At 46.1% G+C, this 24657-nt stretch overlaps 2 protein-coding genes across 4 annotated transcripts in view; both read left to right on the top strand.

Annotated features, from left to right (window-relative positions):
- Positions 1 to 18793, top strand: part of znf423 (zinc finger protein 423) — a 160133-nt gene extending 141340 nt beyond the window's left edge. For both annotated transcript variants that reach the window (XM_076267554.1, XM_076267546.1), the window contains 2 exons: positions 1179 to 1294; positions 17880 to 18793. In XM_076267554.1, the coding sequence (XP_076123669.1) occupies positions 1179 to 1294; positions 17880 to 17909 (146 nt within the window). In that variant the 3' untranslated portion in view covers positions 17910 to 18793. The remainder of the gene's footprint in view (positions 1 to 1178; positions 1295 to 17879) is intronic.
- A 3051-nt stretch (positions 18794 to 21844) lies between these two features.
- Positions 21845 to 24657, top strand: part of peds1a (plasmanylethanolamine desaturase 1a) — a 32957-nt gene continuing 30144 nt past the window's right edge. The window contains exons 1-2 of one of the 2 annotated variants that reach the window (XM_076267525.1): positions 21845 to 21966; positions 22156 to 22341. In XM_076267525.1, the coding sequence (XP_076123640.1) occupies positions 21957 to 21966; positions 22156 to 22341 (196 nt within the window). In that variant the 5' untranslated portion in view covers positions 21845 to 21956. Of the gene's footprint in view, positions 22342 to 24657 lie in introns of both variants that reach the window. The other variant, XM_076267533.1, reaches the window with a different exon arrangement.

The following is a 24657-nucleotide window of genomic DNA, read 5'->3' as shown; positions in this document are numbered from 1 at the left end:
CTCACACAATCTCTCTGGCTCTCTCCAACTGTCCCTCACGGTCATGGGTGTGTGTTAGGGCTTCAACCATTTCTACCCTCATGTGTATTAGTTCTCTATACACTCATTCAACCTCCCACACACACCACTTTTACAAACGGTTGCTGTTTGGTCCCCTCGTTCCGCTTTCTTTCTGTCCTTCCTCCACCCTTTCGTTCTCCCACCCCATCCCTCGCTCCCATCCCCCCACAGGTACCCGGTACTCTTTTTAAACTTTAACTCTATTCCTGTGCGGCGTATGAATAAGTAAGAGCTCTCTGCTCCTCCAGGGAAGACTAAATAATTTATCCTCTCCACACAGCAAACTTCAGTTTACCCAAACCAAAAGAACAGAAATACACAGGAACCAAATTTAAATAATAAAAAAAAAACAGCAGAGCAGAGGAAGGGCGGGATGATTTATTGATAAATATCACAAGGCCTTCTGGGATTGGTTTAGCCAGTGTTCCTCCCCCTCTCCCGCCATCTCTCCTGTCCCTCGCCGTTGTTCTAATAGAACTCCGCCGACTGTTCAATGCATGTATTTTGTGAGTGTGTGTGTGTGTGTGTGTGTGTGTATCGTCCCTCTTCTCTCTCCTATACTTCCCTCCCCTGCACCCCATCCTGTGTTCTGTTGGGGACTGAGTGTGTTGTCATACTCCTCTGTGGAGTGCTAAGACATCCAAATGTGTGTGTGTGTCAGTGTGTCTGTGTTGCCTCTCTGAAAAGGCGGCGCTAACTGTGGTTAACTGTCCCCAGACAGCTGTCTCTCCTCAAGACTTCAGAGTTGTGCATTATCCTCTGCTTATGTTTTTGCCCTAACAGTTGTTCAACCTCCCCACAAGAGTGTATGCAGACTTATACTCTCTTACACTTATTCACTTACACATCACATCCCATAAACACACACATTCACACACTTTTAGTCTCTCTCTCTCACACACACACACACACACACACACACACACACACACACACACACACACACACACACACACACACACATATTCACACATACAAAGACAGATAGACAGAGAGACTCTCACATACACACAAACACACACACACACACCCTCTCATGCATATAGGCATTGTTATTTACACCCATCCCACAGAGTCCATCCTCTGACCAAACTCTCTCTTCTCCACCCCCTGGGCAGTGTTTGTCCAAGCCAATAAGCTGCAGCAGCATATCTTTGCCGTCCACGGCCAGGAAGACAAGATCTACGACTGCTCCCAGTGTCCACAGAAGTTCTTCTTCCAGACAGAACTCCAGGTGAGTGCCCCCCACACACACACACACACACACACTTCCTTCCTTAAGAGAAAATTAAGGGAAGTATTTGAACATGATTTGAGGTTTCAAAATGCAGCCTCGTCATTTTCATCCAATGGGATTCTTTATTGTTTTGTTGTTGTTATGTTTGCACACAGTCTGGAGCAAAACAGAATGGCTATCACAAATCTATATCCAACAAACATAATGACTTACCTCTCTGGAATTTGATTTTGATGTACATAAGACCGGTTCCTAGTTATCATACCTGAAAGACGTGTGTGTGTGTGTGTGTGTGTGTGTGTGAATCCTGCCCAACTGCTGAGTGGCATCCAGGAGGCAGTGGTGGTGAATGAGTGAATGTGCTGGCTGTCTCTAGGAGACACAGTGCTGATGTCACGCTGAACGCCAGTACTAATGTTCAGATGATTCCAGTGTAGGCACACACACAGAGAATCACACACATCCACATGCACCTGTTATACACACATTCATAAGAACACACACCATCCTGTGTGTAGTCATGTTAGGGTCTCTTTCATTGGTAGCTTGTAGCTTGTGCTGAGCTGTAAAGAACTAGACAGCAGAGGCTTAGCATGCTTTCCTGATCCAGAAAAAGTGTAAAGAGAGAGTGTGTGTGTGTGTGTGTGTGTGTGTGTGTGTGTGTGTGTGTGTGTGTGTGTGTGTGTGTGTGTGTGTGTGTGTGTGTGTGTGTGTGTGTGTGTGTGTGTGTGTGTGTGTGTGTGTGTGTGGATCTGAAAGTAGAGCCGTGTTCTGGCTTGTGTAGGTGAGATGTAAAATGGACCAGGTGTAGCTCACTAGGGTGTGGATTCACACTGTGATGCCTCAGCCCCTGGGGGTGTGCTGTCAGGAGCTCAGGAAGAGTCTGTGTGTGTGTGTGTATGTGTGTGTGTCCGTCCTGCTCAGGTTCACCGGGGGATCAGCAATTGCTTAGGAGTTTCTGACAGAAACTCAAACTGGTAATCTGCTGTATACAAGCTGAAGTCTGTCATTTTCTGTTGCTCTCTTTCTTGCTCTCTCTAGCCCCCCCTTATCACTCCCTCTCTCTCTCTCACACTCCCTCTCTCTCTCTCTCTCTCCCTTTCTCTTTATTTCTCTCTTTCTCTCTTTCTCTCTCACTCTCTCTGCCCGTCTCCCTTTCAACTACCTCAGCTGCTGTGTTCTTTTTTTATTTTGCCATTCCTCCACTACTCCCCCAGTGGGTCTCTCTCTCTTTCTCTCTTTCTCTCCTACTTCTTTCTCTCTCTCTCTTACTTTTCTCTCTTTCTCTCCTACTTTTCTTTCTTTCTCTCTCTCTCTCTCTCTCTCTCTCTCTCTCTCTCTCTTTCTCTCCTGGTGGGTCTATAATCCCCCTCTCACCAGATCACAGGATGGTAATGAGGGAGGCTTGGCGCCATGGCTCTCTCTGTGTCCTCACACACTTTGTCCCGGAGCCTTTCATCTGCGCCCCAGGGGAGAGCTGTACCCCCCATACCCCTGCTCTAACCCCAGACACACACACACACACATGTGCATGTATGCACACACACAGAGACAGACACACACCATAGACGCACATGTCTAACCCTGCAGTCCCACCCCACACACCCACTTTGAGTTGTGTGTGTGTGTAAGCAAGGTTGAACCTGAACCACTTGAGCTTGTTAATGCACATCTGCATGTCAACACCCTTACAAATGCCACACAGTTACACACACACGCGCACATACACACACATACACACACACACACACACACACACACACACACACACACATGCGTATTCCCACAAGGGACTCATGTAGTATGAGTATGTATCGATCAACATCCCCAAATTTGTGTGGTTAAAAATAAACACAATCTAATACACAATCCCATCCCATACAGTCTTGCTCAACAAAATTCCATTGCTTCAACCCTTAAAGAATAACTCAGGTCTAGACCTAGTATAGTGTCTATTTTTGGATGATAACTAGTGTTTACTTCCGTCAACTTTCCAGAAATAGACCTTAGGATGTTCTTAGACCTGTGATGTCCTTTAATTGTAAACTGCTTGCAGCATTTGTCAAATGACTGTAAGGAAATATGTGCAGATGCATATAAATTGTAAATATACCATAAAATCCATTCAAAGTGTGTGTCTCACTTATTGATACAGATGTCACACTAGACCTCAGTGCTAACATTATAGTTTATACGTTTAGTTGCTGATATGCTTCATTACATTTTGTTGAAATAGCACCAGGACATACTGTAGAATATGTCTCACGTCAGAGCCCAGCTTGACCTCGTACCTCTTACTCTATTTCTATCCGTCTCATCCTCCCTTTCTCCATTCCTCTCCTTCCCTCTCTCTATCCCCCTCTCTCCCTCTCTGCGTGGCCTGATGGTGATGTTCTGGGATCAGTATTACTCACTCCACAGAGGGGTCAGATGTGTGCTTGTGTGTGTATGTGCTTGTGTGTGCTTGTGTGTGTGTGTGTGTGTGTGTGTGTGTGTGTGTGTGTGTGTGTGTGTGTTTTGTGTGTTTGTGTGCGTGTGCGAAAGGTCATCGTCTCTTTGCCCTGCGCCACACTTTATTCATCATCATGAACTATATAGGCTATGAACCCCACACAAACAAACACACACGTGCACACACACATACGCGCACACACACACACACATTCACCTCCTGTGCCTTCCCTCCCTGCTGTCTTGCCCAAACCCAACGCACCTTGAGCATATCCACTGTGTGTGTGTGTGTGTGTGTGTGTTTACGTGTGTGTGTTTACGTGTGTGAGTGAGTGTGATGACTGCCTAACACCCATGGCTTGCTCTTTTTTTTCTCTTTTGGACGTGGGGTGTGTATGCATGACCTAAATCTCACCACCAGCTCGGAAGGCCCCCTTTCCCACCCATCATTCTTCCTGAACCCCCCCACCCACCCACCCCCCACACACACACACAAACACACACACACACCACCCTCCTCACCCCAGCGTGGCTCCATGACAGTGATATAGGGCTGCGGGCCCTGGGCATATGGCCGGTCAGTCCATTTAGCAGCGGGAGGGGCGCTGGACCCTGTCGGTCACTGTCTGCCTCACCCCCAGGCCCCGCAGTCACCAGATAAACACCAGCCCATCGCCCAGTGTGCCCGTGTGTGTGTGTGTGTGTGTGTGTGTGTGTGTGTGTGTGTGTGTGTGTGTGTGTGTGTGTGTGTGTGTGTGTGGTTGTGGTTGTGGTTGTGTGTGTTTGCATGTTTGGGTAGGTGGGTGGATGTATGTGTTTGTGTGGTTGTGGTTGTGTGTTTGCATGTTTGAGTAGGTGGGTGGATGTGTGTGTGTGTGTGTGTGTGTGTGTGTGCCCCATCCCCTCTTGTTTCTCTCTCTCCCGGCCCTCATCAGTATTTTTTCACACATAAACGAATCATAACCTCCCACGGGCCACTGAGGTCTCCTGAATCTCCCTGGAATCTCCCTGGCCTTTCATTAGTCACCCCAACCTCTCATCTCTCTTTAGCACGAGCCCCACTCTCCGACCACATGCAGGGTGCAGTCCATTAGAGGGCGCTAGAGGCCACATGCTATACAATCAGCTGTCCACATTTGAGCATTGCGGAATTTGATCTTTGTTTAAATCAGTTCTGTCAGATTAAGGCTCAGTCAGACAACATAATAGAAGATATTGACTTGGCCGCTGGGAAGAGGCCATGAGTTTGATTTTATTTGTGTGTGTGTGTGTGTGTGTGTGTGTGTGTGTGTGTGTGTGTGTGTGTGTGTGTGTGTGTGTGTGTGTGTGTGTGTGTGTGTTAATGAGACTGAATGGATGGAGGGTCAAGTTGACCTAGCCTGCCCTACCCAGAGTGCCCCCTCCCCCCAGGGTGCCCCAGAGGCACACCCTCTCTTAATGTAACCCACTTCCCATGAGCCTTTGCAGGACACGCCACTGTATCATCTACCCTCCCATAAGGCCCACCCCAACCTCAGGTACCCTCTATTGTCCTCTAGCCATCTCTCTCTCTCTCTCTCTCTCTCTCTCTCTCTCTCTCTCCCTTTCTATCATTCTATCTCCATCCCTTTGTGTGTTCTCCTCTCTTTCAAACCCAAACCCTCTGCACCCTCTCTCTCCCTCTCTCCCTCTATGCCACTCACAGAGTCTCTCTTTTCTCCCACCTTCACTCACACTCCTCCCTTCTCCCTCTCTCTTTTTTCTTTTCTGTCTTGTTCAGTCTCTCTTTCTTGCTCCCATCTGAGTCAGCCCCCATGCATATTTCAGCCCCTCTCTGCTTCTCTCCACTCCTCTCTCCCTCTCTCTCCCTTCTCTCTCTCTCTCTCTCTCTCTCTCTCTCCCTCCCTCCCTCCCTCTCCTCTCCTCTCCTCTCCTGTGCTGTTGCTCTCCCTGGTGCCCTATAAATACTGCAGACGTAAGCTAGTGAATAAGTGATGCTTCTCCCCTGATCAGCAGCGCTAGACCCAGCCTGCCGGATCTGGAAGTCTTTTGCTTCAAACTTCAGAGACTTTCCTCCTCCTTCGTGTGTGTGTGTATATGTATGTGTGTGTGTGTGTGTGTGTGTGTTTTCAGGAGTTGTTGTTGCCTCTACCCTGCCCCCCCCCCCCCTTCCCGTCCGTTTCCCTGCTGGCCCCATAGTGGGCTGCTGTCATTCGCTGACAGCAGAGCCTCTTCTGTTCTTTTTACACTTTGCTGCTTCTAATTCGGGCCTCTAGGGGGCACTCTCCCTCCCTGACCCTACAAGCAGCGTCACCCCCCCCCCCCCCCCCATCACACACACACACACACACACCCCTGCCCCCACCCCGCTGGCATGTGTGTACACTACTTCCTTTAGCACTGGTAAATATTTAACCATACTCAGCAGTTTGGGCATGAGTGTGTGTGTGTGTGTGTGTGTGTGTGTGTGTGTGTGTGTGTGTGTGTGTGTGTGTTAGTGGATGTAGGGAGGGGAGTGGATATCTGTCTGTTTGTTTGTTGATGCCCCCACACCTACTTCTCATCCTTGTCCCTTCCCTCTGCTCAACCCCCACCCCACCCCCCGCCCCTCGACATTGGGAAAAGTGTTGAATATTTGAGGCTGATGGGTTCTTGCACAACACTGTGGGAATGGTTATGGTGAAGAGGGCCTGTCTGTCAAGGAACAGAGCCATGTCTCACAACAGAAAAACAGACACACACATACACACACACACACATACATACACACACACAGACACACACACACACACACACACACACAGATTAATACACAATGAGTTACATAAAGCATACAAGAAGAAAGCTCTGTACAGCCGTGATGCCTTTGGAAGGAGGTGGGGGACAGGAGAATTGGTTGGGCGTTTGGCATTATGCAGCTGTTAAGAGGTAATGATGGCGTGCGTGGCCACTAGCAGAACAGTGTTGAAATCTTAATGCAGCCTGTCATTTGCATCGAGTTGGACTTTAAACTGTGACGATGGCTCTCAGTGTCATTGTACTACCCCATAACACAAGCAGTGTGTGTGCATGTGTGTGTGTGTGTGATTAGATTCGTCTTGTGTCTTGTCATGCTGTTGGTGTGTCGGGGTTGTGTGTGTCTTCCTTTGTTCTGTGCACCCATGTATGCTGTGGTAGAGTCTTTGCTCTGAGTGTGATATGGTGGGGTGGTTGTTAGTTCATCACTTCTCGACAGACTGGGCTGGATTTGATCTGGGTGTCCCAGAGGCTGTGTGTGTGTGTGTGTGTGTGTGTGTGTGTGTGTGTGTGTCCCAGCTGTGTTAGTGCTCAGAGTGGCGCTGTGTGTTATTAGAACAGGGATCTAGGGGGCTCTCTGTAGACACCCCCCCACCCCCACCCCACCCCACTGCCAAATCCACGAGGCTGCTGATTGGCCAGTGAGCTGAGGGTTAGCCAAGGGACTGCAGCACAGCGTTCAGCAGCCCCTGCCTCCGAGTGTGTGTGTGTGTGTGTGTGTGTGTGTGTGTGCCTCCACAGCTATCATTCCTCTGCTTGAAAAGGCCATGTATCCCTCTATATGCTGTATACCATATATATTGAACATGGTTTGATGGGTCTGCATTATTCTTGTTAGGTAGAATGTGTGTGTGTATGTGTGTGTGTGTGTAGCCCTCAGTATCCACTAAGGTATGGAAACCGATCAGATGAATTTGTGGCAGAATGGCATTAGCCACCTCTGCACTCCGGTGAACATAGCAGATTCGAAATGACAAGATGTACATACACACACACACACATACACACACACACATACACACACACACACACATATACACACACACACACACACACACACACACACACACACACACACACACACACACACACACATATATACACACACACACATATACACACACACACACAGGATAGCTGGTAGCCCTGACTGTTTGTGTGTGTGTCTGTTTGTCTGTTGTTGGGTTGGGTTGGGTAAGGACACAGGTACTGTGCATCCATAATGGCTCTGGTAGCTCTCCACATGTGCCGTGGACGTAAGGCCGCCCAGGAGGAGGGATGTTTACCTGTTTATTCAGGTTGTGTCTTTGTTTGTTATTGTTGTTGTTGATATATCACTCTTTCTCTCTGGATGAACGAGAAATGTTTTGGTCGCAGAATTTGAATCAAAAGTGCTCTCCATAGGGTGGCTAATCTTCAAGATATTTCCATCCATTTCAGAGCAACATGGGGCAAGGCTTTATGTGTGTGTCTGTGTGTGTGTTTGTGTGTGTGTATATCACGTGAGCGTGTACCTACTTGTGTTACTGGTCTATTGAAAGCTAAGGGTGAAGATAAATTACCAGAGCTGACAGTTCTGTTTCACAAACATGCATGGACACAAACACACACATTTACACCAGGGCTTGAAAACGAAATAATTTTTCAAACGTTCCGTTCTGAACGGTTCAGGTAGGCCTATGTTTAACGTTTTCGTTCTTGCATGCGTTCCGCCACCAACATATCGGTCCTGAACCGGTTCGGAACGCAAAATATCGTTCGTTCTTAAAGTTCCGGCAGTGTTTGGCGGGCCTATCAAGTCTATTTTTGTGGACTTTACCTTAGAATAGACGTACTCATTATTTCCCCTTGATTTAGCCTATACCGTAGCTATGCCCAAAAATAATAAATCACAGGCGGCATCCAAAAACATTCAGATGGGCTATCCATCCCATAGCCTACAGACTTACTGTAGGCCTAACCTATGCCTATAAATAATTTCTTATCAAAAATATTTCTGGATACGTGCTAAACTCCTTACCTGGTTGTAGCCTAAGTTTTATCCATATGGAGATCTTCAAAGGCTTGCTCTATAATTCCAACCCTGTTTATAAACGAACCTGTCTGTTGCTGACAAGGCCTATCTCAAATTTCCCGTTTAACTCTTCTACATAGAATAGGCTATAATTGCGCAAACATTTCAAATCCCGACTTTGAAACGACAAGCCGTGGACAGGCAAAATAGGCTATTACGCATAGGCTACAAACAATTTCCAAATCAGTTTCAGTAGCCTACGCTACGAGCTGGCCTAAGATCCGAAGTGGCAGACAGATAGGTTACATTACAACAGCAAGACAAAATATACACATTTGGACCAAAGGTCCATTTATTCATTTTTTTTTTCAAACTGAAGAAATCAAATTATTAGGCTGTTCGCCTACAATCACACGAGTAGAACACTTAGGATATGCTTTTGTGAAATTTTATAAAATATATAGAGAACGAAAAAAAAACGTTATTAACCGGTTTTGTGGATTTCAGAATAACGTTTCTGTTCCGGAACAGTTGAAGACCATTTTTTTTCGTTTCTGTTTCCGCTCCTCGTAAAATTCCGTTCGTTTTCGGTTTTCGTTTTCGTTCCTTGAACCTGAGCCCTGATTCACACACAAAACTCAAATAAAGGAACCGCACTGTCACAGTCTTACGCAAACACACATATACATACACACACACACACACACACACACACACACACACACACACACAGGCTCTGTCATGATCTCTGTAGGGTGTACAGGGAAGGGAAAAGATGGAGAGACGAGCAGTAGAGCAGGATTACAACAGTAGACCAGAGTGCTGGAGGTGTGTGTTGAGTCACAGCCACACTCTGTGTGTGTGTGTGTGTGTGTGTGTGTGTGTGTGTGTGTTGTCAGCTCACTCATGCTGCCAGATTGTGACTGTGGCTATCATAGAACTGACAGTGACTTATGAGCAGTAACTACACATACATACACATATTCACACACACAAACACAGACCCTGCACACACACACACACACACACACACACACACACACATACTCACACACATAAACACATACCCCACACACACAACATATATGATATGTCAAATCCCCATTGTAATGGAAACACCTTAACATACACATGTACTGTACACCACTCGTCTTTAGGATGTGGTATGCAACAGCGGGGGGTATGGGGGCTGCTGTGTCCTTGTGTATGTGTGCGTGTGCGGACAGTGTGGACTCAGGCGGTCATCACTAGACAGGCCAGCTACTTCTGATGTCTGCACGCATGATGCTATTGTGCACTTCACAAGCAGCTACTCGCCTCATTCAGTAGCACCAGAGGAGAGCGCGCAAGCAGGCGTCTGCTTATTCTCACACACACACACACACACACACACACACACACTCACACACACACACTCACACACACACACTCACTACTCAGCAGCCAGCTGGGGGCTGACAGAAACACACTCTATAAATCACACACCTCTGACAGCAACAGCTCTCTCTCTCTCTCTCTTTCTCTCTCTCTCCCTCTCTCTCTCTCCCTCTCTCTCCCTCCCTCTCCCTCTTTCTCTCTCCCTCTCTCTCCCTCTCTCTCTCTCTTCCTCCCTCTCTCCCTCCCTCTCTCTCTCTCTCTCCCTCTCTCTCCTCTCTCTCTCTCTCTCTCTCTCTCTCTCTCTCTCTCTCTCTCCCTCCCTCTCTTCCTCTCTTCCTCTCTCTCTCTCTCTCTCTCTCTCTCTCTCTCTCTCTCTCTCTCTCTCCCTCCTCTAGGCAGTCCTGCTCTTTTGACAGCACAGAGTGCAGTATGCTTCAAACAGCCCTCACCCCTCCTTTGGCCTTTGTTCAGCTCAGAGCACATTCTCACACACACACACACACACACACACTTTTGGGCTGTATTGTAGTCAAATAGATGTGTGTGGATGTGAGCGTGCCCTGTGGCCCTGACACAGAAAGGCAGTGTGCTCTCCTGAGCCCCCAGCATGATCGCAGCAGAAACAATATTACCGTACACAGTGATCAGATACACAATCATACACACTCTGACACGCACAGAGAAACACATACACACACTCTCTCTCTCACACACACACACACACACATACAGTACACTCTCACACACACACACACACACACATACGCATACACACACACACACACACTCAGACATACACACACACACTGCCACCCACATTTCAGCCCACCTGGGGCTTCAATCCTCAGCTGGCATAGCAGCCCTCAGTGCATAGTGTGTGTGTGTGTGTGTGTGTGTGTGTGTGAGTGTGTGTGTGTGTGTGAATGTGTTGGTGAGTGTGTGTGTCTGTTTATGTGATTGTAAGTGGGTTTATGTCCGTGTGTAGGTGTGTGTGAGTTCAAATTGGATATATGGTCATGACATTGTCATCTTTGAATATAGAATTCATATAGGTTTCAACTCCCATAAAGTGAGTGTGTGTGAGTGTGTGTGTGCTTTTTTGCAAGTAAACAAATATGTTGGTGGTTCCGTGTACCTTGAAGGCTTTGTACCAAAGGGAATCTCCCTCCATTCTATCCTACTGTCTTTGTGCTTGTGACTTTGGCCAGCTGAGTGTGTGTGTGTGTGTGTGTGTGTTTTCAATGGAGCATATTTAGTGAGCTCCGAGTCCGTCTCTCTCTGTGTGTGTGTGTGTGTGTGTGTGTGTGTGTGTGTGTGTGTGTGTGTGTGTGTGTGTGTGTGTGTGACTGTGAGTCAGGGTGAGATTTTGGCCGTGCTAAAGGATGGCAGCAGGAGAGGGGAAGTCCCCCTCGTGTGGAGAGGTGGGGGTGAGGCGTGTGTGTGTGTGTGTTTAGTGTGTGTGAGGCTGTTTGTGTGTGTGTGTGTATCAGCACAGGTGGAGGGGGGGGGGGGACACACTCTCAGCCAGGCAGGACGTTGCCACGGCGCAGGGGTGTGGCGGGGGTGGCAGGGGCGGAACTGCAGAGAGCGAAGGAACTCAGGGGCAGGGCCAGCAGGTGTGTGTGTGTGTGTGTGTGTGTGTGTCTGTGTGTGGTGGGTGGGTGTTGTGGGTGGGGGTGGGGGTAGCGTTTATTTGTAGCACGCTCCCAAGCGAGTTTCCTGTCTCTCGGAGGTGAAAACCTGGGAGCATGCGAAGCTCTAAGACAGCCCATCTGTTAGTGGCCGGCCCTTGGACGACTGTCAAGCCGGCGCTAAAAATAAGCCGCGCTAAAAAGTGCGCCGGGCGGCAAAGGTGATTTTTCATTTTGTGTTTAAAAAGGGAGCGGAGAGGGACTGAGGGGGCCCTCGCGTCCTGCACACTGGACCCCTCCTCTCCTCTCCCCTCCACTCCACTCCTCCCTCTCATTCCTCCCTCCCTCCCTCTCTCTGTCTCTCTCCCGCTATCTCCGGGTTTCCTCTTCCTGTGTTTTCGCTCTTCCTGTCCTGGTTGTGGCAGTAGAGGCCAGCAGAGTGCGCTCTTCTGAATAATTGCTCTGCAGACTCACCTGTGTGTGTGTGTGTGTGTGTGTGTGTGTGTGTGTGTGTGAGAGAGAGAGAGAGACAGTGTGTGTGTGTGTGTATGTGCATGCTTGTGCTTTACATGTGAATGTGTATCTTAGCCATAATTTATGTATTTGCATGGATTTGTTTTGATTTCGTTCTGTGTGTGTGTGTGTGTGTGTGTGTGTGTGTGTGTGTGTGTGTGTGTGTGTGTGAGAGAGAGAGAGAGAGAGAGAGAGAGAGAGAGAGAGAAGCTCAGATACATGAGTAATCCCTCTCTCCTTCTCTCCATTACCCTGCACACCTCTATGTCACTGTGTGTGTGTGTGTGTGTGTGTGCGCGTGGTTATTTGTGATGAATGTGTGTTTGTAAGTATGTGTGTGTTATATGTGTTTATCTGTGATGCATCTATTCCCCCCCCCAACATGCCCCCTACCCTCCGTACCATACCTTTCTGTTCTCAGTGTTACCCAGGTAGTTCTGTTGCCCCTGTCCCCTCCCAGAGAGCTGCACCATGTTCCACTCTAAAGCCTCCCTGACAGCACACCGTCTCCCGGGAAAGCCACCAAACTGGGAACCAGGCGCCCCTACGGCAGCTTGCTCTCACACACACACACACACACACACACACACACACACACACACACACACACACAGAAAGAAAGACACACACACAAACGCAGACAGGCGAGCATGTGTAATTGAATCTGACATGATGACAGTCTGGTTCGTCAGGTTGTGCCTGCTATGAACATGCGTTTTGCATTTATGTGTGTGTGTGTGTGTGTGTGTGTGTGTGTGTGTGTGTGTGTGAGGCAGTACCAGGGAATCATAGATTTGATTTTCTCCTTTATCTCCATCTCCTACTCCCTTCCCCCTCCTATGTGTGTGTGTGTGTGTAGATCTGTGCATTAGTAATGCGACGGGGCCATATTTCCCAGGAGTCTGCTGCTCGGCAGGATTTAGCCCCTCTTTTCTAACCAGTTTAGGAAAACAATGACAGACCAGATATTGACTGAGCAGAACCAGAGCCCTTTCTTCCCACTGCAGCAGTAACACCCCCCCCCCCCCCCCCATTCCCAACACACACACACACACACACACACACACCTGAGGGTTGCGTCTTTTGGTGGGTGGGGGTGGCAGTTGAAAAGTGGTCCAAGCAGTTACCACCAGTGTTGGGAACGTTACTTTAAAAAAGTAATTAGTTATAGTTACTCACTACTTGTTCCAAAAAGTAACTGAATTACTCTATGATAAGAGTAACTCGTTACCAGGGAAAGTAACTATTTGCGTTACTGTTACAAAAAACACAGTTTTGAGCAGCCAGTTGAAATGAGTAGAACAGACAGGTGTTTGTAGGCAACATAACTTTCGATATTTATTAGATAGATAGATAGATAGATAGATAGATAGATGCTTTATTGATCCCCAAGGGGAAATTCAAAGATATTGCACATCCACAGACCTACGGTTGACTTCAGCCTGTGTCATAGGTTTTTGTTGTGAGGCAGAAAGATCTAGCTTTTGCTGCTTGCAGGACTTTGCTCCGAGTCCATCTTTGCTAGTGGATGGCGAGCTATCATCTGTGGTGGAGGTATCGGTGTTTTTGGCCACTAGCTTTAGATGCGTGTGTGAGATGCTTCATTAAATTACAGTTGCTTACAACGGATGTCGACAAAGTCTTCGCTTCAACATAATATACACATTACATGTACGTTCTTGCCTTTGACCACAATGAATTTGAAGTAGTGCTTATATCTCCACCTTGAAAATGCCAATTTTTCATCGTCGGATTGCTCCTAACCTCTGCTGATTCGTCGAATCTCTTTTAGCTGTTGCGTGTGTGTGTGTGGCGCTTGTGCTGGCAAGTGTGTAAAAACACTGGCTCTGATTGGCTATCATGAAACATGACTCTTAGCCTTAGCCAATTCTAATTGCCTACATCGTTATTAACCCACCTCCTCACTAGCTGTGAGCCAGGGGTGCGTTCTGATTACACATTTTAGGCTATTCAATCAATGCAAAGTAACGCACCGCATTTAACATCCAGTAACGTTAACGGCGTTGTAACGACGGGAAAAATAATTAGTTAGATTACCCCGTTACTGAAAAAATAACGTTACCTAACGCTGTTCTTTTAAACGGCGTTATTCCAAACACTGGTTACCACACACACACACACACACACACACACACAATTGTGTGTCAGGCCAGACCTCTTGGCCTAGGCCATAGCTCTTGGTTGTGAATGGAACTTTAGGCTGCCCCCTACCGTGGTGAGAGATGACTGGTCACTATTATACTCAATACTTTCCATGTTGGCTCTCTCTCTCTCTCTCTCTCTCTCTCTCTCTCTCTCTCTCTGTTGACCGAGTCGGATAAGGCGAGTGGTCTCTCCGCTGGTCGGCCGCTTTGTTGCCTTGTGCGGCCGGCGTCTAAAGAGCGCCCGCCCCAGCTCTGGCCGCTGGGCTGAGTCCAGCCCAGGCCGCCACTGCACCGCTCGGCCGCCACGCTGGAGAATATATCAATTACAGCTGTGGCACACTGACGTCACGCTGAGAGTCATTATCAGATCCAGAGACGCACACCACTCCAGCGATCGATCGCCCGCTGCGCGATCAATACCCCCGCCCCCCGACCGACGACGTGCTCAAATGAAGAGTGGTCGCGGCGGCCACTAGCCCGGAGACGTGTGCGTGCGCACATGATGATTATCTCGTTTAAACAAGTGCTGTTGTTTTCCTGTCGGAGCCCACCCCATACCCCACCCGCCTTATCCTCTCGTTGGACGTCTTAAACTGCCATTCCTTTCAGGGTGAAGGAAAAAAGAGCAGAAAAAAAACAACTCTTCAGTAGCCCTGTGACTCATATGTCAGGAACCTGCGTGCAAAGGGTGTATGTGCTGGGATTTGATGGGGATTGAGTGAAAAGACTTTTTAAAAGTGTGTGTGTGTGTGTGTGTGTGTGTGTGTGTGTGTGTACAGATGTGTGCTGCCTGTTTGTGGGTGGTGTGTTTGCCAGTGCGGCAGTGATGGCCGGGTGGAGGCTGCGTGCATGCGTGTGTGTGTGAGCGTGCATACGTGTGTGTGTGTGTGTGTGTGTGTGTGTGTGTGTGTGTGTGTGTGTGTGTGTGTGTGTGTGTGTTGGAGAGGCTGTTTGTTTGCTGGCTGGTAGGCTTCTCCAGCCCTGCTCTCCTCCTGTGCGGTTCCATCAGGCCACTGCAGAGCTAGTGTAACCCGGGCTCCAGGGAGCAGCCAGAGCCTGCGCTCCCCTCCTCCTGCAGATCAATACGGCACCAGCCAAAGCCCCCAGACCTCTGGGAAAACACACACACTCTCACACACACACACACACACATATATATGTGCAAGAGGCACACACAGAGCAAGACACACAAGCAACACAAACACACAAAGCACACCAGGACCACTCTCTCCCTCGCTTTCTCTCTCTCTCACACACACACACACACACACACACACACACACACACTCACACATGCACCAAGACACACACAGGCAGCACAAACCACACACAAATACACAAAGCACACCAGGACATCTATCACTCACAAACACACACACACATGTACATACTCACACAACTGCACACAACAGAAAACCACATAATACTAAACAAAGGCATGTATCCGAAGCCCATGTTGAGACGCAGCAGGACAGAACTCGGTGCTCTTGCACTCCCGAGTCGGGGGCCGTGCAGAGCAGAGGAGAGTGGAGCTGGGAGTGGGCCCGGCTCGAAGTCCAGAGCTCCAGGATCCCCCCGCTCGGTTGGTTCTGTTTGGACTGGAGCGCTGCAGCTTCGCCTCCACCTCCTCACGGGCTCTATTGTTGCCTGTGTCACAGGGAGGGAGGGAGAGAGAGAGGGAGGGAGAGAGAGACTGGGAGCTGTGGACACTGAGGGAGATGCAAGCCTGACCTCTGCTGGCAGGGGGCTGAACTGCATGTGAAAATGCTTAGGTGCTGGAATGAGAATGGGTGACTGTAGACTATAAGGGAGGCGGAGTGAAACAGAGGAATTGAGAAAAAAGAGACGTGAGTGAGTGAGGCAGAGATATACAGACAAAACAAGAGAAAGATGGAGAGAGAGAGAGAAGGATGACGATAGAATGAGAACCAAAGAGATCTGCCTGAAAGACAGATACTCAGGAGGATGGAGAGACACAGAGAGTGAGACAGCTAGAGAGAGAGAGAGAAAGAGAGAGAGAGAGAGAAGTGGTTTGCACTCATAATGGGGTCAGTGGCTCCCTGAGAGATGTGGCTCCTCACAGGAGAGCACTCCTCTTTTCTTCCACACGGGAGGGGCCTGAAAGAGGGACAGAGAGAAAAGAGGGAAGAGAGAGAGAGAGAAAGAGAGAAGGCAAACCACAAAAGAGAGAGCAGTGGAAACAAGCACATACATGAATACAGAGATTGCCCAAAAACAGTGGAGTTAGTCAATCCAGCAGCATTAAGATCCCCCCATCCCGCCCCACCCCCCTCCTGCTGAGAGGGGGAAGGCCCTTTGCCAGCAGTCAAGTGCAAAACATGCCCACTAAGATAAGAGCGAGAGAATAAGAATAAGCATTTATCAACGGAAAACCACGCTTAATCCCTCAGATTTTACCCCTCTTCTTTTTCCCCCATATTGATGCAAAAAAACGCGTCTATCTCTCTCTCTGAGAGATTAATCTTGGAAAGCAGCTTTTGAGACAAGAGAGAGGGGGGGGAGGGAGGGAGGGATGGGCGAGGGTAGGGGGGATGATTGCTGCTCTTTCTCTGGGAATTGGGTTTAGGGTCCAGGGATACAAAAAAACAAAAAATCAGCAACAGCAAACATAGCCGAGGGGAGTGAAAATCTCCCAAACACGCTGCTCCCTGTGGGTTAACCGTCTTAACCCGTTGGCAGGCCCCCGTGCCTGAGGTCCCTCCTCTCTCCCTGTCAGTGTCATAACTCCAGGGTGAGACTGGTGCCTGCCTGCCTCTCTGCATCCCCATCCCCATGCCTCTAACCAGGCCGGTTCTCCATCTAGCCTGCCGTCATTCTGACAAAGGTGTTTCATGCGGTATTACAAAATTAATGTGCTGTTCTCGAGAGCCCGCAGAATGAGGGGCCTCACAAGGTAGGGAGAGAGAGAAGCCGTCTTAAAATATTCATAAATACATATCAAAAGAGACGCAAGACGTGCGGATCTGAATAAACAAATGATTGTTGCTGGTTGCCACGGATAAGGAACACTGCTAAGCAAATAAATGATAAATATAATATGACTACTGTGGGTTTTTCTCCACAGCTGTGTATGAGATGAATTGGAATGTTTGCATGCCAAGATAGAGTTTGTGTGTGTGTGTGTGTGTTTTGTGTTTGTGTGTGTGTGTGTGTGTGTGTGTTTTGTGTGTGTTTGTGTCTGTGTGTCTGTGTGTGTCTGTGTGTGTGTGTGTGTGTGTGTGTGTGTGTCTCTGTATGTGTGTGTGTTTTTGTGTATTTGTTTGTGTGTGTGTGTGTGTGTGTGTGTGTGTGTGTGTGTGTGTGTGTGTGTGTGTGTGTGTACACCAGTGCCTGTCTCAGTTGTATGCACAGCACAGGTAGTCCACGCCAGAAGGGGCCCTGGCGATGGACAGACTAGACAAAGATGCAGGCCTGGCGGGAGGGTGGTGAAAAAGCGATGGGTGGATGGATGGATGGATGGATAGATAGATGAATGAAATGGAGAGAGGGAGGGAGGGAGGGTGGGTGGTAGGGAGTGAAAGAGAAAGAGTGAGGGAGGGAGAGGAGGAGGGGGGTGATGGTGGGTGTGGGTTTGGAGGTGTGGGCACGTAGCTTATTATTTCTCTCCTCATGTGTTCTTCTCTCTTCCCCTCTAGAACCACACACTGAGTCAGCACGCGCAGTGAGACCGGGCCCGGCAGGACTCCCGGCTCAGCCCGGATCCCCGACCCACGCCCTGCGGGGGAGGATCATTTCAACATCACAGCCAATCAAAGTGTCATTTGCTACTCACATGTAAAACTCTAACGATTCCACCACCAGGCGCAGCTATTACGAGCAGTGGGGAATGAATATTAATGGGATCTGCTATTAAAAAGGAAAACGGAGAGAGAGAGACGAGAGAGTGAGAGAGTGAGAGAAAGAAAAAGAGAAAGAAAGAGAGAGAGGAGGGAATAAAGGAGATGGAGTGGGAGAAAGGTATTCTACGTGCAGTATTTTTTATCGTCCCTGCTTCCCACTTGTGAAGGTTTTTTTCTTCTTTTCCTATTTTTTGGAACAAAAGAAAAAATGAAGGAAAAAAAAACCTTGTCTGATTTTAGTCTTTAGAAAATGTTTCACTTCTCTTGTCCTCTGTTGCTTCCCGTATCCAACTTTAGAGCCTGTTTTCCTTCCTCTTTTTATTTTTGTCCTTTTATGTTTTTTTTGTTTTTGTTTTTGTTTTTTTTCTGTCTGGTTTTTTGTACCTTTAAGTTCTTGCAAATTGGTACTTGTGGTGTGTTGTGATTGCTTGCCAGTCGTAATATTTTTTTTTTCCTTTTTATTATTATTGTTAAATATTTTCTTTTTCTAATTACAATTTTAAAAAGGCAAAAAACAAATAAAGATACAAAAAAAACAAATGTAATGGTTTGATTGGATTTTCCGGTTTATGGGCCTTATGGTTGTTGTAAAAATGAATATCATCAATTTCAGTGCAACTGGATGATGTCTGCTTTTTAAATGTGAATTAACCAGATTGCAATAACTAGTACCGTTGAAAAAATAAACAAATAAATAAAAACGTGAATAAAGGGAATGTGTGCATATGCTGTGAGTCTTCTTTCAAGCAACGGGTCACCCTCAGTGGAACTCAAAGCCCCAGTGTACCCCAAGACTTGCCATGCTTCACTGGCTCTGGGCTTCAAACAAAAACACACGTTTCTTTTTTTTCTGTTTCCCTCTTTTTTTTCACAAAACCACCAAAGGAATAATTGAATAATTTGAGCCATTAGCTGAGCAAGAAAAATAGTGTTGAATATATTTTTTTTTAAATAAACATCTTCTGTATGATTCATGTCTTGTGGGTTACCTCAGGAGTATAAGAGCATTGAGTCCTCTATGCATCCATCTCATCTCCCTGAATATAATTTCGGAGTCAATTTAGTGAGAAAGTCTGTGACATCATGTGTCAGTACAGTGATTATCACTTAACAAGTGAAACAAACTGGCCTCTTCCAAGTTAGCATAAAGGCTCAACGGTAACACTAAAGTGTGCCATGCCGGCATGCAGATAATATATCAGATAATGGTGAATGTGTAGAAACTATTTTGATTTTGATCCGAGTGTACAGCCCTTTGATCATAAACCTCAAGTACAGCATGTCTCATGTGTATGTTCATATTAGGAAAATACACCTCAGGCCAAAAAAGCTGCCTGCCTTTATCCAGTGCCAATATACAGTAATGGCTTCACTGATCCAGCAGTCACAATGTGGACACTGATTAGAGCAATACAGATTACACACAAAATGTGTCTTAATATTTTAATGCATTAGGTCTTAACAGTGCATTAGATGTGAATACTACAGCCAGTCACTTCATGGCTGTGGAGCCAGAATAATGTATAAGTGTAATTTAAGCGTACAACTGTCACTTCCATTTTTACTCCACTTTATTTCCATTTTTATTACAGTATGTCTGAGCACTGGGTGTTAATGATATAGCCAGCAGCTCCATGATTATGCTGCTACAATAATGTACAAATTACAGTTTGTCTTATAGAATTTATAGAAGACTGGGTGTTTGTAAGTAGCACTGTAACAATTATTGTGTTATATTTTGTCTGCACATACAGTCATATCACATCTGTGAATTCATTTTTTTTTCTTTGATGAAAAGTCTTTCTCCAAATATGCACATCTACATGGTATAGAATGTACAGTAATAAGATGTGAAAATACTGATAATTAAAGTAGCCTATCTGATAATTAACTCACTTCAATGTTCCCTGAAATACAATAATGAATTCAGAGGTTTTAGCACCACCTTATTGAGGGAGTTAATCTGTGTCACAACAAACTGAGCTACACAAACACACAAACGTAGATTGCACAGTGCTGTACTAAATAGAAATGGACAGTTACTTGTTAGACACGATTTTGTGTGTGTTCTCATCCAAAGTCAGCGGGGCATGCAGCACATAGAAATGTCTTGACACTTGTTCCTGCCATGAATCCTTGCAGACCACAGAAGGTCAAGCAAGCTGCACTTCCTCTTTTTTGTGAACCAGCACTGACACAGTTCAGTCACATGAGTCACATCAAACAGTCAGTTGAAATGAAGATAAGTGACACACAGACCACAAAAGGAAAGTGGCACGCAGAAGCCAATCAAACTACACTTCCTCTTTTGTGGGCATGTCAATCCAATCAAATTAACTGCAGATTCATTAGAAGAAAAGCATAAGATGGTCTCAACACATTGGGTCTACAGTATATGTATGTGAGGCTACATCATGCAGCTACATGCACTTCCACGGAATACGCTCTAAGTAAAAACACTGCTGTGTCATATACTTCCAATGGAAATGTATTAGATAGCACCCACTTAGTTTATGTCTACTATATTATTGTATTTACTGGCCTTGTACAAAAAAAACAGTCATAAAAAAATATTAGGCATTAACTTGCATGCTCAATTTAATTTTCATAAAATGTTTAATAAAACAGGGTAAAATAAATAAACTCAGTTTTCTCAATGAGGGAGTGGTGTGGAATTGTAAATTAGGGAGAACATTCTGGCTGAAAACTTCCATCATTTTATCTACTACCCATTTATATGTTTTAATCTACTGAGGCTTCCACTCATCATTTTTTCACAACTACACTGGTTTAATTGCATCCATGTGTTAAAGCAGCTGGCTTAGCCGTTGAGTCTCATAACTTCTGCCGGACAGAAGGTCGGTTCGGTTCCCAGAAATCAGTCATCGGAACGCATCGATATAGCACGGTGCCCAGGGGGCATTGGAGCTTGTAGAGGGGAGTCAATCTAACTAGAATGTGTTTTAAGTAGCCTATTATATATTAGGCTTGGAAATAAAAGGATTCCGTCAAATTATGACGGAATCCTTTTATTTCCAGGAGAGTGGAAAATTAAATGAAATGACCAATAGAAAAGTCGTACTGAATTGTTCAGTAATTTTCTGTGACGCCTTGAGATAAGGCGTGCTTATTTCTAATCTAACTACCCAAAGCTCCATTAATGACCTTTAGCCCACATCACAAAGTCTAGGCTATTATTTAATAAAGGGTCAAATTTTAGACAAGACATTAGTTGCATTAGCCTACATAATGAGATAGTAGCCTACCACAATTTAAATATATCATCCTTGTTGTTGCAACATGTGCCACTCATTGGTAAAACAATAGAAATGTGTAATTAAAAGTTAATGGTGAGTTGTTTTCGTCGCACTTGACCGACCTCCGTAGAACAGAGGACTTTTGTCTGTGGTCAGCTCAACAAGTCGCGAAGGCTTTTTGTCATCTGCTCAGCAGCCGCGACTCGACGTGACTTCACCAAGTCATCCGTGCCCCACAACTATGAGATCACTATAGCGCCACTGAAATTAAGGGATCATATACATCTTACCAGACAAAATCATTAGCGAAGAGACTTATCGCCACATAAATGTAATCAAGCATCAACTAAAATATTTTATTTATATTTCTTAATTAGATGTGGAACTTAAATATAATGCATTACATTTCCTTTTCATTGTGCTGAACTGCAGATGTCATTCTCTTCCTACAATCTGTTTTATTTTATTGGAATTTGTTGTCTCTCCCTAAAAACTCATCTGACACTAAGGAAGGCAAAAAAGTTTGCCAAAATAATCGCTACATCATTACTGGCCCAGCTTGGAATCCACTGACAGTCCATATCTTTCTAGAAACTAGCTATTTTGCATTAGTTGGATGGAACGAGGTAACGCTTTTTCCTTGCTAGATCTTTGTGTCAGATGCTCTTCGTCCGCTTTTTAGTTCCGGGTGTGTTAGAGCCGAAGGCAACCCGTTAGTCTGCAGTCATCACTGTTTTGCAATCACATAACTTGTCAACATATCTCAATTTCGCCGTGATCTACTGGAGAAATACGTTATCATTTATGAATTATAGTTGAAACGAGGGCACCACATGGGAGAATGGCGGCAGCGTTACTGTCAGAAACGGAGATCAGGCATCGGTCTATGGCAGAGGAGGATCCGAACGGGAATGAGCATGGGGCGGCTGCTCGCAGCACGGCTCCTCGCTGGGGACCGCAACACGCCGGGGCCCGCCAGCTCGCCCAACTGTACTCACCGGGTAAGACAATGAGCTTGAAAAAAAATGTCAAATAGTAAACCGCAACACCAGTAAGCCTGAACTAGCACATATCCTCGTTGTCCTGTCCCCCATTACCTGATAACACACAACATAGGCTACACAGCAGGCTACTACACTGCGAATGTAAACATCCCTTCAGTGCCTGAGGTTTGTGGACAGACCAAGACTACAGTTTAGTTTTCGATGTTAGTGTGTAGGCTACTGAGAACTGTGTGTAAGAAACAGGCTAGTGCTTTGTTCGAAATACCATACTATCATGGTAGGCTACTGTGCTGCATTAGCCTTTGTAAGTCAATAAAATTAGGTTATGAGGTTATGTCGTAGTGTTCTGCTGTTGCACCCCTCTGCCAAGGTAGCCCCTCAGAAGACTACAGATTAAGTATCAGCCCTTGGGGAGCACCAGTTTAGCTCACATATCCACAATGAAAGGACTAACTTTCTTCTTCCTTGGGGCTAGACTGTTCATTGTTTAGACAACACAGTACGTCCACTGTCAGAGCGATGAATGTCCTCTCCCCACCGCCCCTACACACACACACACACACACACAAACACACAGACACACACACACACACACACATTATACACACATAGAGACAGGCCAGATGCCTGAGGCCACTTCGACTGTTCGTTGGTGGTATCACACGAGATAAACAATCTAATGCATGCTCAAGGTTTGACTGCCATCCAGCAGCTGGGCTTAACAAAGAGCACTCTGCCTTGCCCATTGCACCTCATGCTTTAGGGGATCAACGGCGACGTTAAAAGCCCCCAGCAACCCTGGGTGGGTATTATAAGATTTTTTTTTGTCCAGCCTGTGCCCCCTTATTGGGCCTGAGCTCTCAGACTATAGCTCTCTTTTGTGCGCGAGGACAGATTGTGTTTTAAAGTGCGGTTAAAAATAAGTCCATTTCATTTATGTCACGAGTGGCTTGTAGCACGTAGGCTACTGTCAAAGTGCCTCCTGTTTACTTACTAACCCGCCTGTGTGTAAAGGGCGTTTTCAGGAACGCCTGAATGAGACAGTTAGATCAGTGTTTTTCAACCACTGTGCCGGGGCACACTAGTGTGCCGTGAGAGATCATCAGGTGTGCCGCAGAAAATTACCCAAATGTCACTCACTGGTCCAGAAAAGCAACTGTCGCATCAAATAATTTATAACCACATGCTCTCATTGATTGTATAATTGCACTATTTGTGGTATGCAGGCATTGTACAACAGGGCCCCATATCCAGTATTCACAGAATCATCACATATCCAGTTCATAACAACAATTAAATTAAATAGGCCTATAGTCACCTACAAATGAAACAGAGGACGCTTGTTTTATTGAGCAGGTCTTGCATAGAAGCCATAATAAGGCCATATCTGTGTATTATTTGAAATTTTAGGCTATGGTATGTTTATTTTCTCTTCACACAGGATGGGATGCCTTGGGACATTTTAAGTGTCAAAAGTGTGCCTTGGCACAAAAAAGGTTGAAAAACACTGAGTTAGATGTATTTAAATATCCATCTCAACTAGGCTAAGCTACACTAGGCTGTCTGCGCAGTGATCGGTTATTAGATTTGCCGTGTCCTAGACGTTTCGGTCACAATACCAGGTCATGCCTCTGGAAGTTAAAGTTTTTCACATCAATTTTTTAGGGAGGAATTTGTGTCTGTGTATCAGTGTTGCTTCTTTGCTCTGTCTGCAGACCTGCTACATCAGGTTAAGAGCAGTAAAAGTGTTAAACTGATAGTCGTTGTCCAACTGATAAAAAAGAAAATTGATTGCACTTGAGCGGAAAACGTCTATCTTTCCAAGGAGAGAGTTAAGCATGTAATAGCGTACTGTGAGTTACTTGTCACTATTAGAGAATGTGACATGCTATCATATTAATGTGACATGCAATGTTTTCAGAATTCATATTTTGAAAACAATGAGTCGATCTTGTTCAGTTTCTCTCTGCTTCAATTTACGGCACGTCATACTCAACCTAGCATCGTAACGTATTTCAGTACCATGGACAGCACCGTAGCGGTAAGATAGCGCTAACCTAGGTGCTGAAATAGTGTTAGGACTAGCGGAAAAATAACATACTAGAGCTTGTATTGTACATTCTAATCATAGAGTTACTGACAAGCTAACTACATTAAACACATTTAACTATACTTGGATCAGCAGTACCAAATCAGTTGATGCATGCTATAAAGATAAAGACTGTTTTGAGAAAACTTTTCTTGTGCAATCCATATAACACTGTTAAAGTTGTGTTACATTTTGCTTGAGGTTCAAGGTTCTTTGTTTTGAAA

The sequence above is a fragment of the Alosa pseudoharengus genome, unplaced genomic scaffold (assembly GCF_046254945.1).
Source record: "Alosa pseudoharengus isolate Yale_2024_CS ecotype anadromous, Long Island Sound unplaced genomic scaffold, YU_APseudo_1.1 YU_APseudo_1.1_scf_10, whole genome shotgun sequence".
NCBI lineage: Eukaryota > Metazoa > Chordata > Actinopteri > Clupeiformes > Clupeidae > Alosa > Alosa pseudoharengus.
This window is presented reverse-complemented; position numbering and strand designations above follow the sequence as displayed.